The following is a 14,819-nucleotide window of genomic DNA, read 5'->3' on the forward strand; positions in this document are numbered from 1 at the left end:
TTTCTCACTTCCTCAGGACACATTTTAGTCTGCTATTCTGTTTTCATGTTATATGTTCTAAGGTTTTTCCACTCTCTCGGGATAGACAGAGTGATAAAGTGAACGACCCACCTAATGTCCGGTAGGGGCACTCTAATAGCGTTTTCGATTGGGAAAAAGTTAGTGCGCACCAGTGCGCACTCAGTTCACGCCAACACTGGACAAGTTCCATGAGTTGCACTGAATAGTGCAAATGCAAAAGAACACGCCCAAATTTTCAGTGCAAGTGTCACTTGAGTTAATTATAATATATAGATCACGCTAAAAAGAAAAAAAAGTAACCTCGAAAAAGTAATCTCGTGCTCAATAAGTAATGATTTTTACTATATGTAATTAAATAGTATATAATCATTAAAAAAATGCTATTAAAATGCTATTTTAAAAAAGGTATAAAATTGATGTACTTGTATAAAAGATATAACACTTACGGTGTCATACGATTATCCATTTTTTTTCACACATGCTACATAATTTACAGTTTTTGGAATTATTCTTCTAGTTCGGAAGATTGCAATTATTTCTTCTTCCTCGCTTGAACTAGAAGAAGATTCCAAAAATGTCTCCAAAATATTAAAAAGATCCAAATCCGGATTGCTCATTCTTTCAAATTTGAAACTTTGTTCGTTATTGCTTATAATAATGCACTGATGCTTGCATGCATCCAGTGCACTGAACTGGCACGGTCAAAATATCTCGTGCCACTTAGTGCGCACTGAGTACGCACTATGCGAGTGTCGTGCGTTCAAACGAACAAGTGACACTAGCCAAGTGCGCATTGGCACTGCCAATCGAACACGCGCCTGACACTGAATGCAGCTAGTGCATCCCAATCGAAAACGCTATAAGAATCAATGCACACAGAACGCGTCAACGCGTTACGGCGGATTTCTTATTTCTTTCTTATTTCTTTCCATAAAAGCAAAAAAATGATTGGCTACCTCGCCACACGTAACGCATTGACGCGTGCTGTGTGCATTGAGCATAAAGGAATCTGAACGCTCTTTAGGTGCCTGGGTGCACTCGGGTAAGGAATCTGAACGCAGCCTAATAAGATAGTTTTAAGTCTGTTCTTATTTTCAATAAGATCTGTTTATGAATCATGTCGAGACCGAACAAGACGGTTCCAAACAAGATCGTCTTGGACAAGTCTTGACTTGAGATTTTACACAAGCATTTGCTTGATTCATGACTATGGTTGTGTTCCGATATTAACTGCCAGTACTGAAAATGTATAGTATATGTGACGTGAACTATAAATTTTCAGTACTGCCAGTAAAAACGGAACACAGCCTATGAATCTAGAGGGTAACTTAAGACCGTACTTAATAGTGTTTTTCATTGGGAAAACTAGTGCGCACTGAGTGTGCACTCGCCGCTGGCAATTGGACGTTTCGGTTTGCGCCAATGACGGTGCCAACGGAAATGCCCAATTACCTGTAGCAAGTGCACTTTCCGTGCGCACTAGTTTTTCCAATGAAAAACGCTATAAGACGATCTTGAAAATAAGTCACGACTATAAATACGGGCCTATGAATACCGGTCACGATGAGCCTTATAACGTATCACCGAACATACATTGGCTTAAATGTTTTATTTTATAACAATCTATAATTATAGCAAATCACAAAATGATATAAAACTTTTTTGTTCCTTTTGATCACCTCTACGTTCCCAAAGCGACTTGTTGTTCATTTGTGGGACACCCTGTATAAAAATTCTACCTCATCGTCCGCTGCCAGCCAATCGATGCTCGAGTCGTGAAAGGGGGGTTTCGAACCCTCGACCGAAGTCTATTGACATTCCGGCGTAAATTTGTTTTGATTTTACGGTGTGAACAGTATTATTCAAGTACGGATCGCGCAGCGGCTGACGATACCTTATATTTTAGGTACCGCGTTCATGCATGTCAAATAATTGGCAATTCGGCATCGAGATCAATAAAGCGTTCGTATGTTGTATGCCTCTTTGACTTTCGCGTTGATTCTAACCTTGCCTCGACTTAAGCCGCAACACAGTGATTGCGGTAAAAGCGGTTTCGTAATCCTTTTTGTTACTCATTTTTAAGCTAAAAATCAATTTGTTTTTTCCACTGTTTGCAATTGCGATTTCCATATTTTTCCCGTGCCAAGTTACGCTCTATTACTCACGGGCTCGTAACTGGCAGTTAGAAACTTGTTCTAGAGAACGATTTTTGTTCTGTTTCAGTTCCAAAGAAGTTAATTTAGGGCGATGTTCGAGTGGGCATACGATGGTGTAAACAGCTCCATTCCACGCAATGTTGGTCCGGAATGTGCAAATTATTTAACATTAAAGCGCCGATTAATAGAAACCTTGTTTATATCTATATTCATCATATCCTGCATCATATGGGGTCTCAAGCGAATAACCTTGCCAAAGGAGCTGGCCTACGTCGGCCAGGACCGCGTCGGCAGACGAGTCCTGCTGATCGTGATGTCACTAGTCCTAGGTATGGAGATTGGCTTTAAGTTCACCAGCAGGACTGTTATTTATTTGTTAAACCCATGTCACATTACAACTGCATTACAGGTAAGCTTAAACCATCTGTAATAATTAAATTTGTTCTCACAAATGTAACCTATTTAATACATTTATGTTTTCTGTTACAAAACAGTTGTATTTGCTGGCTGCGGATCCTAGTCCAACAGTCACTGCTATTTTCAGGATACATCTGAATCTATTGAATGGACCTGTATTAGCATACCTATTTCCAGAAACAGAATCTCGGGTTGTAAGTTATTATTATAACATAATGAAACATCAAACAAAATAGAATTTGAAATAATAAAAGTTTTCTTCTTAGATATTTGCAGACAAAGCAAATTATTATATTCAACATGGTTTGATGCTAGTAATACCATATTATTTGTTGAGGATTGGAGGTAATTATCTATGTTTGAATAGAGATAACAGTAGATAATGAATAACCTTTGCTATTCTTAGGTGTATATAATATTGAGCCCCTATCTGATATGAGCTGGTCAATCCTCGGTTATGGCCTTAATGCAGGATATCACTTTTGGATTCTTCAAAGTGTTGCCTTGGTTCGTATATTGTGTCTTGTTATTTACATATTATGTACTTGGGTTTGTTTATGCCGATTAAATTAATGGAATGTTTACTATGGAGAAAATTATCAGAGTATTAAATTTTTTATCCTTGAAAATCATGAGATCAATTTCATAGGATTTTATCATTTATATGGGATTTTACTCCAGGAGAAATTTTTAGGAAATTTTATTTTTTAATTTAATTTTATCTTTTTCTGACAAAATTGTTTCTCTAATCATTTTTTATAATGTAAAATTAATTGACAATACATATGGCATACGTATTTATATATCTTATTATAACTCGTGAAGTTTTATAAAAAAATTAATAATAAGAGACAATACATCGTTCTAAATTAGCATCTAATCACTTTTCAAACTTTAAACTTTTGATGCGTTCAATTTGATGAGTTAATCTATATATTGCGCACAGATCGTTATATAAACGTATTTAGTTCATTTTATTTCTTTTTACTATCTTCCAAAATTTAATTCAAAATTCAAGTGACTTTTCTTTGTGCATGATTAAATAGCATTACAAGATATAATAAAATGAATTTATTTCAAAGCTAATTAAAAAAATTTTCTAGTCTTACCTAGAATTTTGACTCCTGAAACATCCAAAAATTTTTGGATAATTTTTTTACAAAATTTGAATAAAAACACTGTATTTAATTTTTATTTAGCTCACTATCTTTTGCTAATGGTTAGAACTAAAAAAAGATGGAAAGTAAATTAAAACAGAGATTAAAATTAAACTATACTAGTGTAAACGAGCCTAAATCTTCCCAGCAAAAAGAAATGGATTGAAATAGATAAAAATTCATGTGATTATTACCACAAATTCAAATCCTTGATTGTTTATATCTATTTCAATCCAATTAAAGTTTAAAAAATTTTTGAATCTATTTTATTCCCTGAATATAGTGATTTCTATTTTTCCTTCCAAAAGAAGTTTTGGATAGTCACGTAATCCATTTTAACCTGTGACTTAAAAAGTAAATTAGAATTCATTTTCTTCATTACAAATTTTGAATTATTTAAATCCATTTCTGTTCACTAAGCTTTGACTTATGTTATTATTAGTATAGAAGATTTATTTTATTATAATTATTTGCACTTATTTCAATTTAATTTATTATTAGAATATCATTAATTAGAATTATGTATTTTTTTACAGCCTGTACAAGTGAATCTTAGTCATATGTTGTGTGCAGCTGTCTTGGATCCATTTGAAGGTCAAAATTATCGATTATGGGCAGTGACTCATCAATTAATGTTATGCCCCATTCTGTGCAAACTGTTCTGTTATGGATCCAACTTTTTCTTAACTAAGTTTCCACCGACCAGGGTTAAGCCGTTGTTAGAATGCGCTCTCCCGAAAAAGAATTGTGCATATGAACAAAATGAGAAGTTACACGAAGAATCTAACACCTCAGGAAACGGCCATACACATTTTGATTAATTTGGAAAAGAAAATTATGTATTAGATGTGTCTAAACGCCTCATCTTGATTAAGTGAGTACATAGTCACCATTGTAACATCTAAGGTTATGTGAGATACTTACGGATTGATACTTACGGATTTGTAATATTTTTACATGATGTGCATTTGCGTTGGCAATCGCGCAGATATTCTATCATACATTATAAAAATGTCGGGTTTTTCTTCCTTGCAGACTACACAATTTATAATTTATATCTGTTATATCTTCTAAATATGGTCTACAGGGAAACTGAAATGGGACATAGGAAAAACTAACTTCTACAGGTTTAATACCTAATTACAGTCAATGTATACAATGATTAACATATTTTCACTAAGAACGTTTGTTTAAAAAAGTCAAGGAGGTTTTTATTTTTTAAGAATTGAACTCTTTCACACATACATTCTACCAAATAGATAATCTTGGTACAATCGTTGTGATCATATTAGTTTTAATTCAATAGTCCATGATACCAAACGATAAGAATAGTCAATTTGAAATATGAATTTCTGTCCAAATGCTTATCATGCCTAGCGCTGTGCATAGATTAAGAATCTCAAAGATAGTGTGAGGTTTAAGCTGACGTTTAGTAACAACAGTTACTCATTAAAAATATAATTGCATCTTTTATTAGATAAAAACGCATTGTAAACGAATCACTTCTTGCGTTTTTATATTCATTTTTACTTGCGCAGTAGAAATGAAGATATTCAAATAACGAAACTGCAATATTTTATCTGTATATTAAACGTAATAAATAAGCAGAGAAAGTTTACGAGGTTTTACGGTAAATCTTCTTAGTTGCACTAGTCTGAGATACGTTGAGACATACGAATCTATCTTAATATCTCACAAACAAAAAAATTTTAGTAATTTTAATTTGTCAACGACAAGTGTTTGTGTTTTAGAGGACCAACATTTTATTGAAGAAAAAGTGATTTCAGCAATAAGAAATTTATGTTTACCTTTCTATTTAATTATTATTTTAAATTATGAATTCTAATTTGCCTAATTACTAGACATTATAATTATTTTAAGTATTTATTAATTACATCAAGGATGTAATAAAATTCTTTTTAACTTTGTTTTTAATGTTACTTTTACAAGAGAGAATTTTGAGAAATTCTTATAGTTTATACTTTATTTATCATTCCATTTTATACTGTATTTCTCTGTCAAGTCTAGATTTGAGACTTGGAGTGATTGTTGTCGATAAAAGAGAAAGGTCATTATTAATACTGCCTACTTTAGAAGGTAAATCGTGAAACTTCGCGGACTTCTTTTAGAAATGCATATAATGTAGTATAAGTATTTTGGCCACAGGAATCATCTTCGGTTTGAACATTAATAACCTGGAGGCCATAAAAAGTTGACAAAGCATTTTGTGACACATATACGATACTCTTATTTTGATAAATCCACGACTCTATTTGCGAAACTAGTCGTATATATGGAAATATTTTTATATGACAGTTCCTATACTACTTATACTATACGAATTCTCGCATGCGGACGTATATCCTCGATAATATAATATAGCGAGGAAAATTTTAGAATTTAGAATGTGCTTTTTGCGAAATGTATAGAACGTTATGTGATAAATGATTAAACGCGCAGATTATAAATGAATGCTTTCGTCCAAACAGAAATTAAATTAAATTTCATGAAAATAGTGCTCTCACATAGATGAAAGCTAACGTCCATTTTACGTCCTTTCAATATAGAACATCTTTCATATAGAAACTATCTTTGATAGTTAGTAAACATTTCTGTAAACATTTGCCGCAAGTTGATAGAATAGAACGGCCTATGTTATTACTTGTACAGAATTAGACGAAAACAAAACTTACAAAGTTCCATAATTTCAGTAAGCTGCCATTAAAGAAAGAAACTTATTTTTTGATGAAAACAGCTTGATAGTACAGAATTTATGTTATCAATATCTATATAACAACATTGATAATAATATTAGTGACACTATATGTATATAGAATTGATTTATAATAAAATAATATAAAAAAATCTCACTTAGTGATCTTGTAAATTAAATATAAGAGTTCGATTACATAGATATCTTTGTAGGATATTATGAAATATACCGCAAATAACACGCATCAATCTTAAATTAAAAATCAGATGCTCATGATTCTTGCACGAGAATGTTCCAATTCTTGGATTAGATATATACAGTAATTTTTCGCAAATTAAATTAGTAACAAATAAGATTGTCTTTAGCATAGTACTACTAAAAACACTCTTATAATACTTTTTATTAAAGTGGCCTAATCGTGTGAAGGATTCTTTCAAAGAGAGAATAGGAACTAAAAGATCAGTATTTAAAATAACGCGATTGATTAGGTTATCGTAAAGTACTTTAATAAAAAATAAAAATGTATACAGATTGTATTGAGTTTTTGAAAAATAATATAAAAATTGCTACTATTTAGTAAATACTTTTCATTAGTTGCAACGTAATCGAGTAATCTAAAGATTTTATTGTTATATAAAATTTTTTATTCATTAACTAATAGTGCAATAAATTTATATACGTTTCGAAACGATGTAAAATTATAGTAATAAATCATCGTATTTATATAGATATATTTTGTTAACAAGTCAACAAAAATAAATATGTAAATATAATTCAATAGTTAAATAAGGTTCATTAAACAGAATGTTCAGGACGATACGTTAATTGTTAAATGATATTTACATATTTATTTTTGTTAACTTAACTCTTCTTTATTTATTTGCAACATGACATACAACTGTAAGATTTGCCTAACTAAAATATTAAGGAACTATTTACGCGAGGAAAAATCTTCACTTATCAAGATATACCTCATTTGTGTAACCTTAATGTAATTATTGTGTTAAATAAGAGAGTACAGCAAAATATATAATATATTAAGGAAACTTAGATAGAGCTATATTCAAGCATACTATACCAAAGAAATTAATTTGGTTTATTAAATGAGTTATAGATATGATATTTTTATAGTGTCGCTAGTGATACTTGTATTAATAGTAATTTATTGTTATTTAGAAATCAAAAGTGTTATTGCGTACTCTTCTATTTAAATGAGGTTCTGATCAATTTCACATGGCAGTTGCAATATTATTTTAAGAGTCAAATTATTATATATTTTCCTAATGCGCGACGAAACAAATTTGCAGTTTCGTTGTTTGTATAGCTTATATTATATGAAGAATATTATATAAAAGAATAATAACATATACGTAATATGCAACGTGTGTATGTGTGTATGTATATATACATACACACACACACATACACGCACGTAGTATTTATCTTTGCGTACTTATTTTTAAATTAGCATATTAAATGTATCCATTTATTATTGTTGTTATCATTTATTTTCTCAATTTAATCGATAATGAAGTTTTCGTCAGTTTCAGCCTCATTTATATAATGGTATTGTACGAATACCTGGCTTGTGCAAAATGCGTTGCCAGTAAACTGTTCACGATTTTGTACATGATATACTTCGCGCGCGTTGCCTTTATACATATTCTGTACAAAAAGAATACATTACTTCTTATTCTCAACGTAGAACATACAATACTTGTAAATAACGTTGACAAAGCCGATTACGCGGAATGACGCTCCGGCAAGTAAACGAGTAAACTTTGCGTTCCATGGCGAATCAGTTATATTTTAATAAAACAGGCATCTTCTCTGCGTGACACGCGAAAAACCCCCAAAATTAGTCGAATTTTATTTTAATAAAACGTTTGGCCGAATATATTTGTACTGACAAAAATGTGATCCAATGCATTCCGCAATACATACAATGTTAAATAATTTACACTAACCATTTTTTCAATCAAATTGTAATTTGAGGATGCGATTGAAAAAGGAAATAATATGAAGATTAATTCATTACATCAATGCTGGCTATTTACGCACAGCCTATATATAAAATATATAAATTATCACTTTATACACATGTGTGCAGATTATCTCATCATTATTCTTCTCGAACATTCATTTTAAGTTTACATATTCAATATCTCAATTATAAAGGATTAAAAATAAAAAAATAAATTAATTTTTAGAGATGCAAATACAGATTGTTTCAACAAGAGGTTTATTTGTTTTTTGAAATGAAACAACAAACAATTGTGATAATCAAGATTTCTTTATAGAGTATTCTAGAATAGAAACATGTAAAGGTGTGGAATTAAGTACATCATCATAAATGAACATCTCGACCTTTCTTGCAGATCCTCATACATTTCTCAAAGTTTTCAATAACTTTTTCGGAAAAATACGACTGTATTTTAGCATTAGCGGTTTCGATTTCAATAGCGGTTGGCTTTGAGAGCGTGAATTGTGGATTATTGACACAGTTTTTCCTTTTAACGTATCCCCAAAGAAAAAAATTAACTGCGTTAAATCGCAAAACTAAACGACCAGAGAACTTTGAGCACAATAAAGCCACTTGTTTCGCCACTTATGTGGCATGTGGCCTCATCTTGTTGAAAGTAGAGGTCCATATTTTCCAGTTTAGACCGTAAAGTTGATCAACATGTTTCTGTAGCATACTCACTATAATAGTCTTTCCAGTGTAATTTTTAAAGAAGTATAGTCCAATGACATTATCCGATCAAAATCCACACCAAACTGTCACACATTCCAGATGCATCTTACATTCCACATGCTTCTCCTGGGTCACATGCAAGTTTTTGAAGCTCGAGATGACAACTTTGCTTATTAATATAATCATTTAAGAAAATACGCCTCTTCGCTAAACATGATTTTTTTGCAAAAATCATTTGTAATAAAATTCAAGACACAATTACGATTATGTAGCACTCCATGAAAAATTCTATTAGTATTTATAAATAATAGTTGTGAAATAATAATTGCTTAACAAATGATAGTACGATACAAAAAACATGTGACAAGTGAAAAATGCTGCGCAATTAAAATTCTACACCAAAAAGGTGTCTTTTTGAAACATTCTACAGAAGAAACAAAATAAAAATTTTTTAGTTAATGTAAAGGGAATTTTATTTTAGTATTTTGCATTTGATAAGCATTTAAATTGTGCTAGATTTTTAATACAACTTTAAATTCATAGTGTTTCTCAAGAATAAAAAGACAATTAAAAAAAATTAAAAAAATACTGATGAGACAGTCTATGTAAATAGATGAATAATATGAAACCACTGCTCTTTATTAATTCGTTCATTTAAAGTACACATTAAATAATAATTCATGTCACGCGCGTAAATACCCAACATTGGCTGCGTCTAGTGGACTGCGTACAAATTTGCACACTGAGAATATAGTATTATTGTAACTAAGTTTCTTTGTCACTCTGTACAATATCACTCTCACCAAACAACTGCGCCTATTTAACAAGATTAAATGACATTTTTGAAATTTGTAAACTCTCGCATTTGAAAGCATTTCTCCACTCGAACAGAATTAATAAGAAGAGAGGCAGTCTTAGCATCAGTACTTAATTATAAAAGGCTTTTGATTTGATGTATCGCCATGGTAATCTCTCAAATCCACGAGTTAATATTCAGGTACTCAGAGATATCTGAGATAGATATATGTGTAACATTGTTACACTATCACTAGCGACTTCGAGTTGTGAAAACATTGTAAGATTTTGGGTAAAAATGAATAAAGAATTTGTCTGGGTCTAGCTGCGACTTATTTATGTCATACGATTTATTTATTTATTACGCCTATTTAATTAACAACGGTTAAAATGCAATGGAATCCTTATCAGAGACATGAAGGCTGCTATAAAAGTGAACGAACAAAACTCACAAGTACATACGAAATAAAGTTTATTTCCCAAATATTTATAATCACTATGTACACGATTTCTGTACAAAAGTTTAGAAAAACTAATTCACGAACACTACATACAGCAAACGCAATCATTACAATAAATATGTACAATTATAAATAATTGTCTTACTGATCACACCTAGTTTCACTCTAACCATCAGTATTCAATTTTATATTAAAAACAGCATTACTTATAAACACAGATTGTAATATACAATCTGTGTTTATATAAAATTTTATCTGTATTTATATATATTTTCATATTTATATATGTATAAATATATGTCATTAACATAAAAATTCACTAGATAATAAATGAAACGGACAGCCTTTAAAATATTATGTATTAAGTATCTTTTTTGTGTCATTCATTCATCCACAATAGTGGCATAAAAATTTATATAGCATATACACAAGATATTAAAATGATATTAGATTTCAGTAGTAACGTAGAATAAAATATATGATGACTTGAAATTCAAATCATATCTCTTTAATGTAAGACGTAAGGGTGTTAAATATTTAGAAATATGTAAAAAAAAAATGTTGCATTAGACAATGCTTTACGGTTATTGAAGATTTTCTCTTTCTCCTTTCTTTTTTGTATTTTTTTCTAATGAAATTATGTTAATGAAATTGTGTTTCTAATGAAATTATGTTAATTACAAAAACATGTAAATCATTATTTTAGAAACGGAAAACGTAAAATTTAATTATTTACTTAAAACAAGTAATTTTTATATCTACTGAATAAGGCCTTAAAAAAAAGCCTCTCAGTTCACTATTTGATTTTATTATGTTACATAATTATTTTCATAATTTAATCTTGTACAAAAAATAATGTAGCTATACTCAATGAACACTTGAAGTGGACACACCCTGTATACTATTACATGAAGAAACATTTCTGAAAGCCATTTTTAATTGTAATATAAAAAAATATAATCCATCATAAAAATTCTTAGTTTTCTATACATGAAGATGAACACACTAAATCACAAGAAATAAGCAAATCATATATTGAGCTTTACAAAGTAAGATTTTCTTATTGTTTTTTCTTTGGCTGGTGATGTATCATTTATAATATAAATTAATTACATAAGTTATATACATATACTAAAAAGAATATGAACATTGAGGAAGAATATAACGAGTTCATTAATTCTAGAAATAAAAAAGTAATGATATAACGAATGTCTTGAAATTATTATAACAATACCAAGGAACAAATGCAAACAAATGCAAAAATTATTTAAATATTTACAGTTATTTAAGGACAACTGATTGAAATCCTATTTGAAAGAAATCTTCTGAAAATATTATAAATTACATAAATAAACTGAGATTGTTATAAATTAATAAATATAAAACATTGCAAACATTTTGTCTTTCTGTATAATTATATAATAAAAATAATACTACATGGAGGCATTAAGTATAACAAATTTATATATGTACTTTAATTGTAGATTAATTCCCAATTTTATTTGAATGTAATGTAATTTTGTAGCATCTCATCTGACAAAAATATTTTAGTAAAAATAAAATAGATTAAATAATTAAAACATTTTGATAAATATAATGTATATAATAATTTGAAAACTAATGTCACTTAAAACTTCCATGTATAACATATACAATTACGTCAATCAAGTGATTGATTTAATCGTTTAAACTAAATGTAAATTTTGCAATTAAGTAAAATAAAATTTCTATTATTTACAGTATCGACCAAGTAATCTATATGCACACATACTCTGTAAATATTGTACAGTTTGTCATCGTGTGCTTTTTCTACTTAAACGTAGACAATTTCGGTATAGTGCAGAAAACTTGGCATTAAGAATGCAATGTACAGCCTCAAATGAGCTTTTTGAGGATATGTTCTTTTTAATATAATGTGTTAGCCATCCAATGGTGGTCCTAAATATACCATAGACACTTCTGTATTTCCATAAACCGCCGATACCGATGGATATAATCTTTTATCTGGTAACCCTGTTTATCAAAGTGACTCGTAAAAGCTTACATTTATATTATATTTAAATTTTAAAAATAGTGTGGTAAATTGAAAATGATATAATTGTCTTAAACCTTGGCCATTAACAACGATAGATAATAATAGATAATATATTGAAAAATGTAAAATAATAGATGAAATGTCATACCTCTAAAAGCGACACCCAGGAATTCATAATTCTTCTCAAAAGATAACGTATTATCATCACAATCTAAAATTACTCTAATTCTCTCCCCAACCTGTAAACAAAAATTATCACACTTTAAGAATATTTCTGGGGATCTATTCTGTAACTCTTAACAATAATCATAATGTTGTCATTGAACAGGTTTTTTATCATATAAAATATTTGTGCAATAACTATATTGACAGCGTCGTTACAAATTACAGAATAGGGACCCTGAAGAAGCTGAAAAGTATATCAATTCATGAAAAATATATGATTATATTATCATGGATATAATTTGTGACAGATTCAATACCTGATATTTTGGAGCATTGTTGAGTAAAGGATAATTTCCCTGTGGATCCCCATTATGTAGCAAATGATTATCGACAAGGTTCCAGCCCCAGGAATGTTCATCGGAGCCAAGCAATGCTACGTATCCATGACATAATAAGGGTGCTTCCTTAGTGGCTATTCCTATTACCGCTACTGTTCCTAATGGTCCTTCCCAGATAACTTCCCAGGCATGACGTCCATGTCGAAAGCCTATTTTGCCTCTACATGCATCTGTACTCTGCGCTACAGGATTTCTGCAATGATATGGTAACTGATGCGAGACATTTTGGATATTGCGTTTGTCTGATTAGTTCATGCTTCTATTGTAATTTTCATTTGTTGCTTGAGAAATTACATTGAGTTTATGTGTTACTTTCACAAAAATCAACTACAAGTCAGCTCCTTTAAGCAGAGAATACCTTTAAAGAGTCATTTTCCAACTACATAGTCTTACAAAAATATTTGTAAATTCTTTGTCTTATATGGCTGTTTGTTACATTAATTAACAGTTTATTTACAACAGAAAATAATACTAAACTGCAACTTGCTTTCAAAACGTATCTGTGTTAACCCATGAGTAGTCACTTGGAGTTATTTTAACATCCCACTAGCAAAAAAATGAAACTTACAATCAGTACAGTAGTTTCCGTTATCTATTTTCTAAACCAATTTTTGTATTTCTCTTTACGTTTTTTAAAAAATATCGAGTATAAATTTATACACACAATAATCTTAAATAAATTATATAACAGTTGATAGTTAACATAAAAAGTCTAGGCAACTTTCTCGGGTTAAAGGTACAGACGGAAGGTTTCGCTTTTGACGTGCGAGATGCGCGGCAGGATAACGTCGCCAGACACCAACCTGTGCAGGGTGAATCCGTTGGGTTTTATGTAAACGTTCCGCGAACAATCGTTCGGATTCCACGCGTGATAGAACGCTCGCAGCTTCGACTTGTACGTGGGCACCGACGACAACAAGTCGGAGCTGAGGGCCTCCTGGGCGAGCTTTCTTATGCAGTGCATTCGCCACACGTCGTTGTTCTCGTCGTTGAGGAAGCGATACCACCGCTTGCACACCAGCGAGCAGTTCCTCAGCGTGTGCAGGTCCAGATACGAGAATATCACCTCTAAAACATGATCAGACGCCCGCAGTGCTATATCGTCCATTTTGCCGGGTCTGTCTCGAAAGGAACGAGCGTAAACATACGCGGGCACAGAAGCACCGTCTGTTAACGTCACAAACTACGCGCATGTTAGACAGACACGGACAATCGACGTCGGCGACGTGCACCGGCGCGGTCTGGTTCTAGGGAATGTAACGGGATCCCTGGTTCAAAGAATTTCATTCAAATTTTATCTAATTTTATCTAATTTTATTTTATAAAGTTATTATTTCAATTGAAGCTAAACTCATTTTTTTTTTAAGTAAAAATGCGATAGTCGAGCTTGGCTTACAATCGAAGAGTCGAGAAGATATATGAACGGTCAATATCGTAGGAAGCCACAGACTACGATATCTTAAATCTTAAATAATTAAATTATAGATTAGATTATGACTATATTATACGTACATGCTAAATAACATGAAGAAGATAACAAATCTGATATTTATTAACCAGAAACACACTAGGATTATATAGATATTTTGTTATTTCTACCCGGATTTTTTAAACAAAAATATCAACAAGAGTATATTTTGCGCTTCAACGCATTTTAGAACGTTTTCTCCCAATTAACTTAAAATAGATAATTAGAACCAAGAAAAATGCTTTATTTATTAAATAGTGCCCTTATGGTGTAAGATTACATATAATTTTTCAATCGATTGTTAATATTATTGCATGTATTACGTGCCGCGAGGAGGT

The 14,819-nt window shown here is 30.9% G+C and overlaps 2 protein-coding genes across 7 annotated transcripts; one reads left to right on the forward strand and one right to left on the reverse strand.

Annotated features, from left to right (window-relative positions):
* Positions 1-1,772: 1,772 nt before the first annotated feature.
* Positions 1,773-10,278, forward strand: LOC105197219 (transmembrane protein 164). Of its 6 annotated transcripts, none has more exons than XR_005574267.1 (7): positions 1,773-1,927; positions 2,245-2,586; positions 2,672-2,788; positions 2,861-2,939; positions 3,001-3,101; positions 4,288-4,625; positions 4,787-10,278. XR_005574267.1 is itself a non-coding variant. In XM_011163497.3 (6 exons), exons 2-6 carry the CDS (start codon positions 2,269-2,271, stop codon positions 4,570-4,572), a joined length of 900 nt encoding a protein of 299 aa, XP_011161799.1. In that variant the 5' UTR covers positions 1,773-1,927; positions 2,245-2,268; the 3' UTR covers positions 4,573-10,278. The 6 variants fall into 6 exon arrangements, 4 of the variants coding, with proteins under 4 accessions (XP_011161799.1, XP_011161801.1, XP_011161800.1 ...); XR_005574268.1 differs by having other exon boundaries at positions 4,839-10,278; XM_011163497.3 differs by having other exon boundaries at positions 4,288-10,278.
* LOC105197220 (F-box/SPRY domain-containing protein 1) lies at positions 9,461-14,208 on the reverse strand. Its single transcript, XM_011163502.3, has 4 exons — positions 13,817-14,208; positions 12,933-13,206; positions 12,599-12,689; positions 9,461-12,428 (listed from the first exon to the last, which is right to left on the reverse strand). Exons 1-4 carry the CDS (start codon positions 14,119-14,121, stop codon positions 12,334-12,336), a joined length of 765 nt encoding a protein of 254 aa, XP_011161804.1. The 5' UTR covers positions 14,122-14,208; the 3' UTR covers positions 9,461-12,333.
* Positions 14,209-14,819: the final 611 nt, after the last annotated feature.

The sequence above is a fragment of the Solenopsis invicta genome, chromosome 3 (genome assembly GCF_016802725.1).
Source record: "Solenopsis invicta isolate M01_SB chromosome 3, UNIL_Sinv_3.0, whole genome shotgun sequence".
Classification (NCBI taxonomy): Eukaryota; Metazoa; Arthropoda; class Insecta; order Hymenoptera; family Formicidae; genus Solenopsis; species Solenopsis invicta.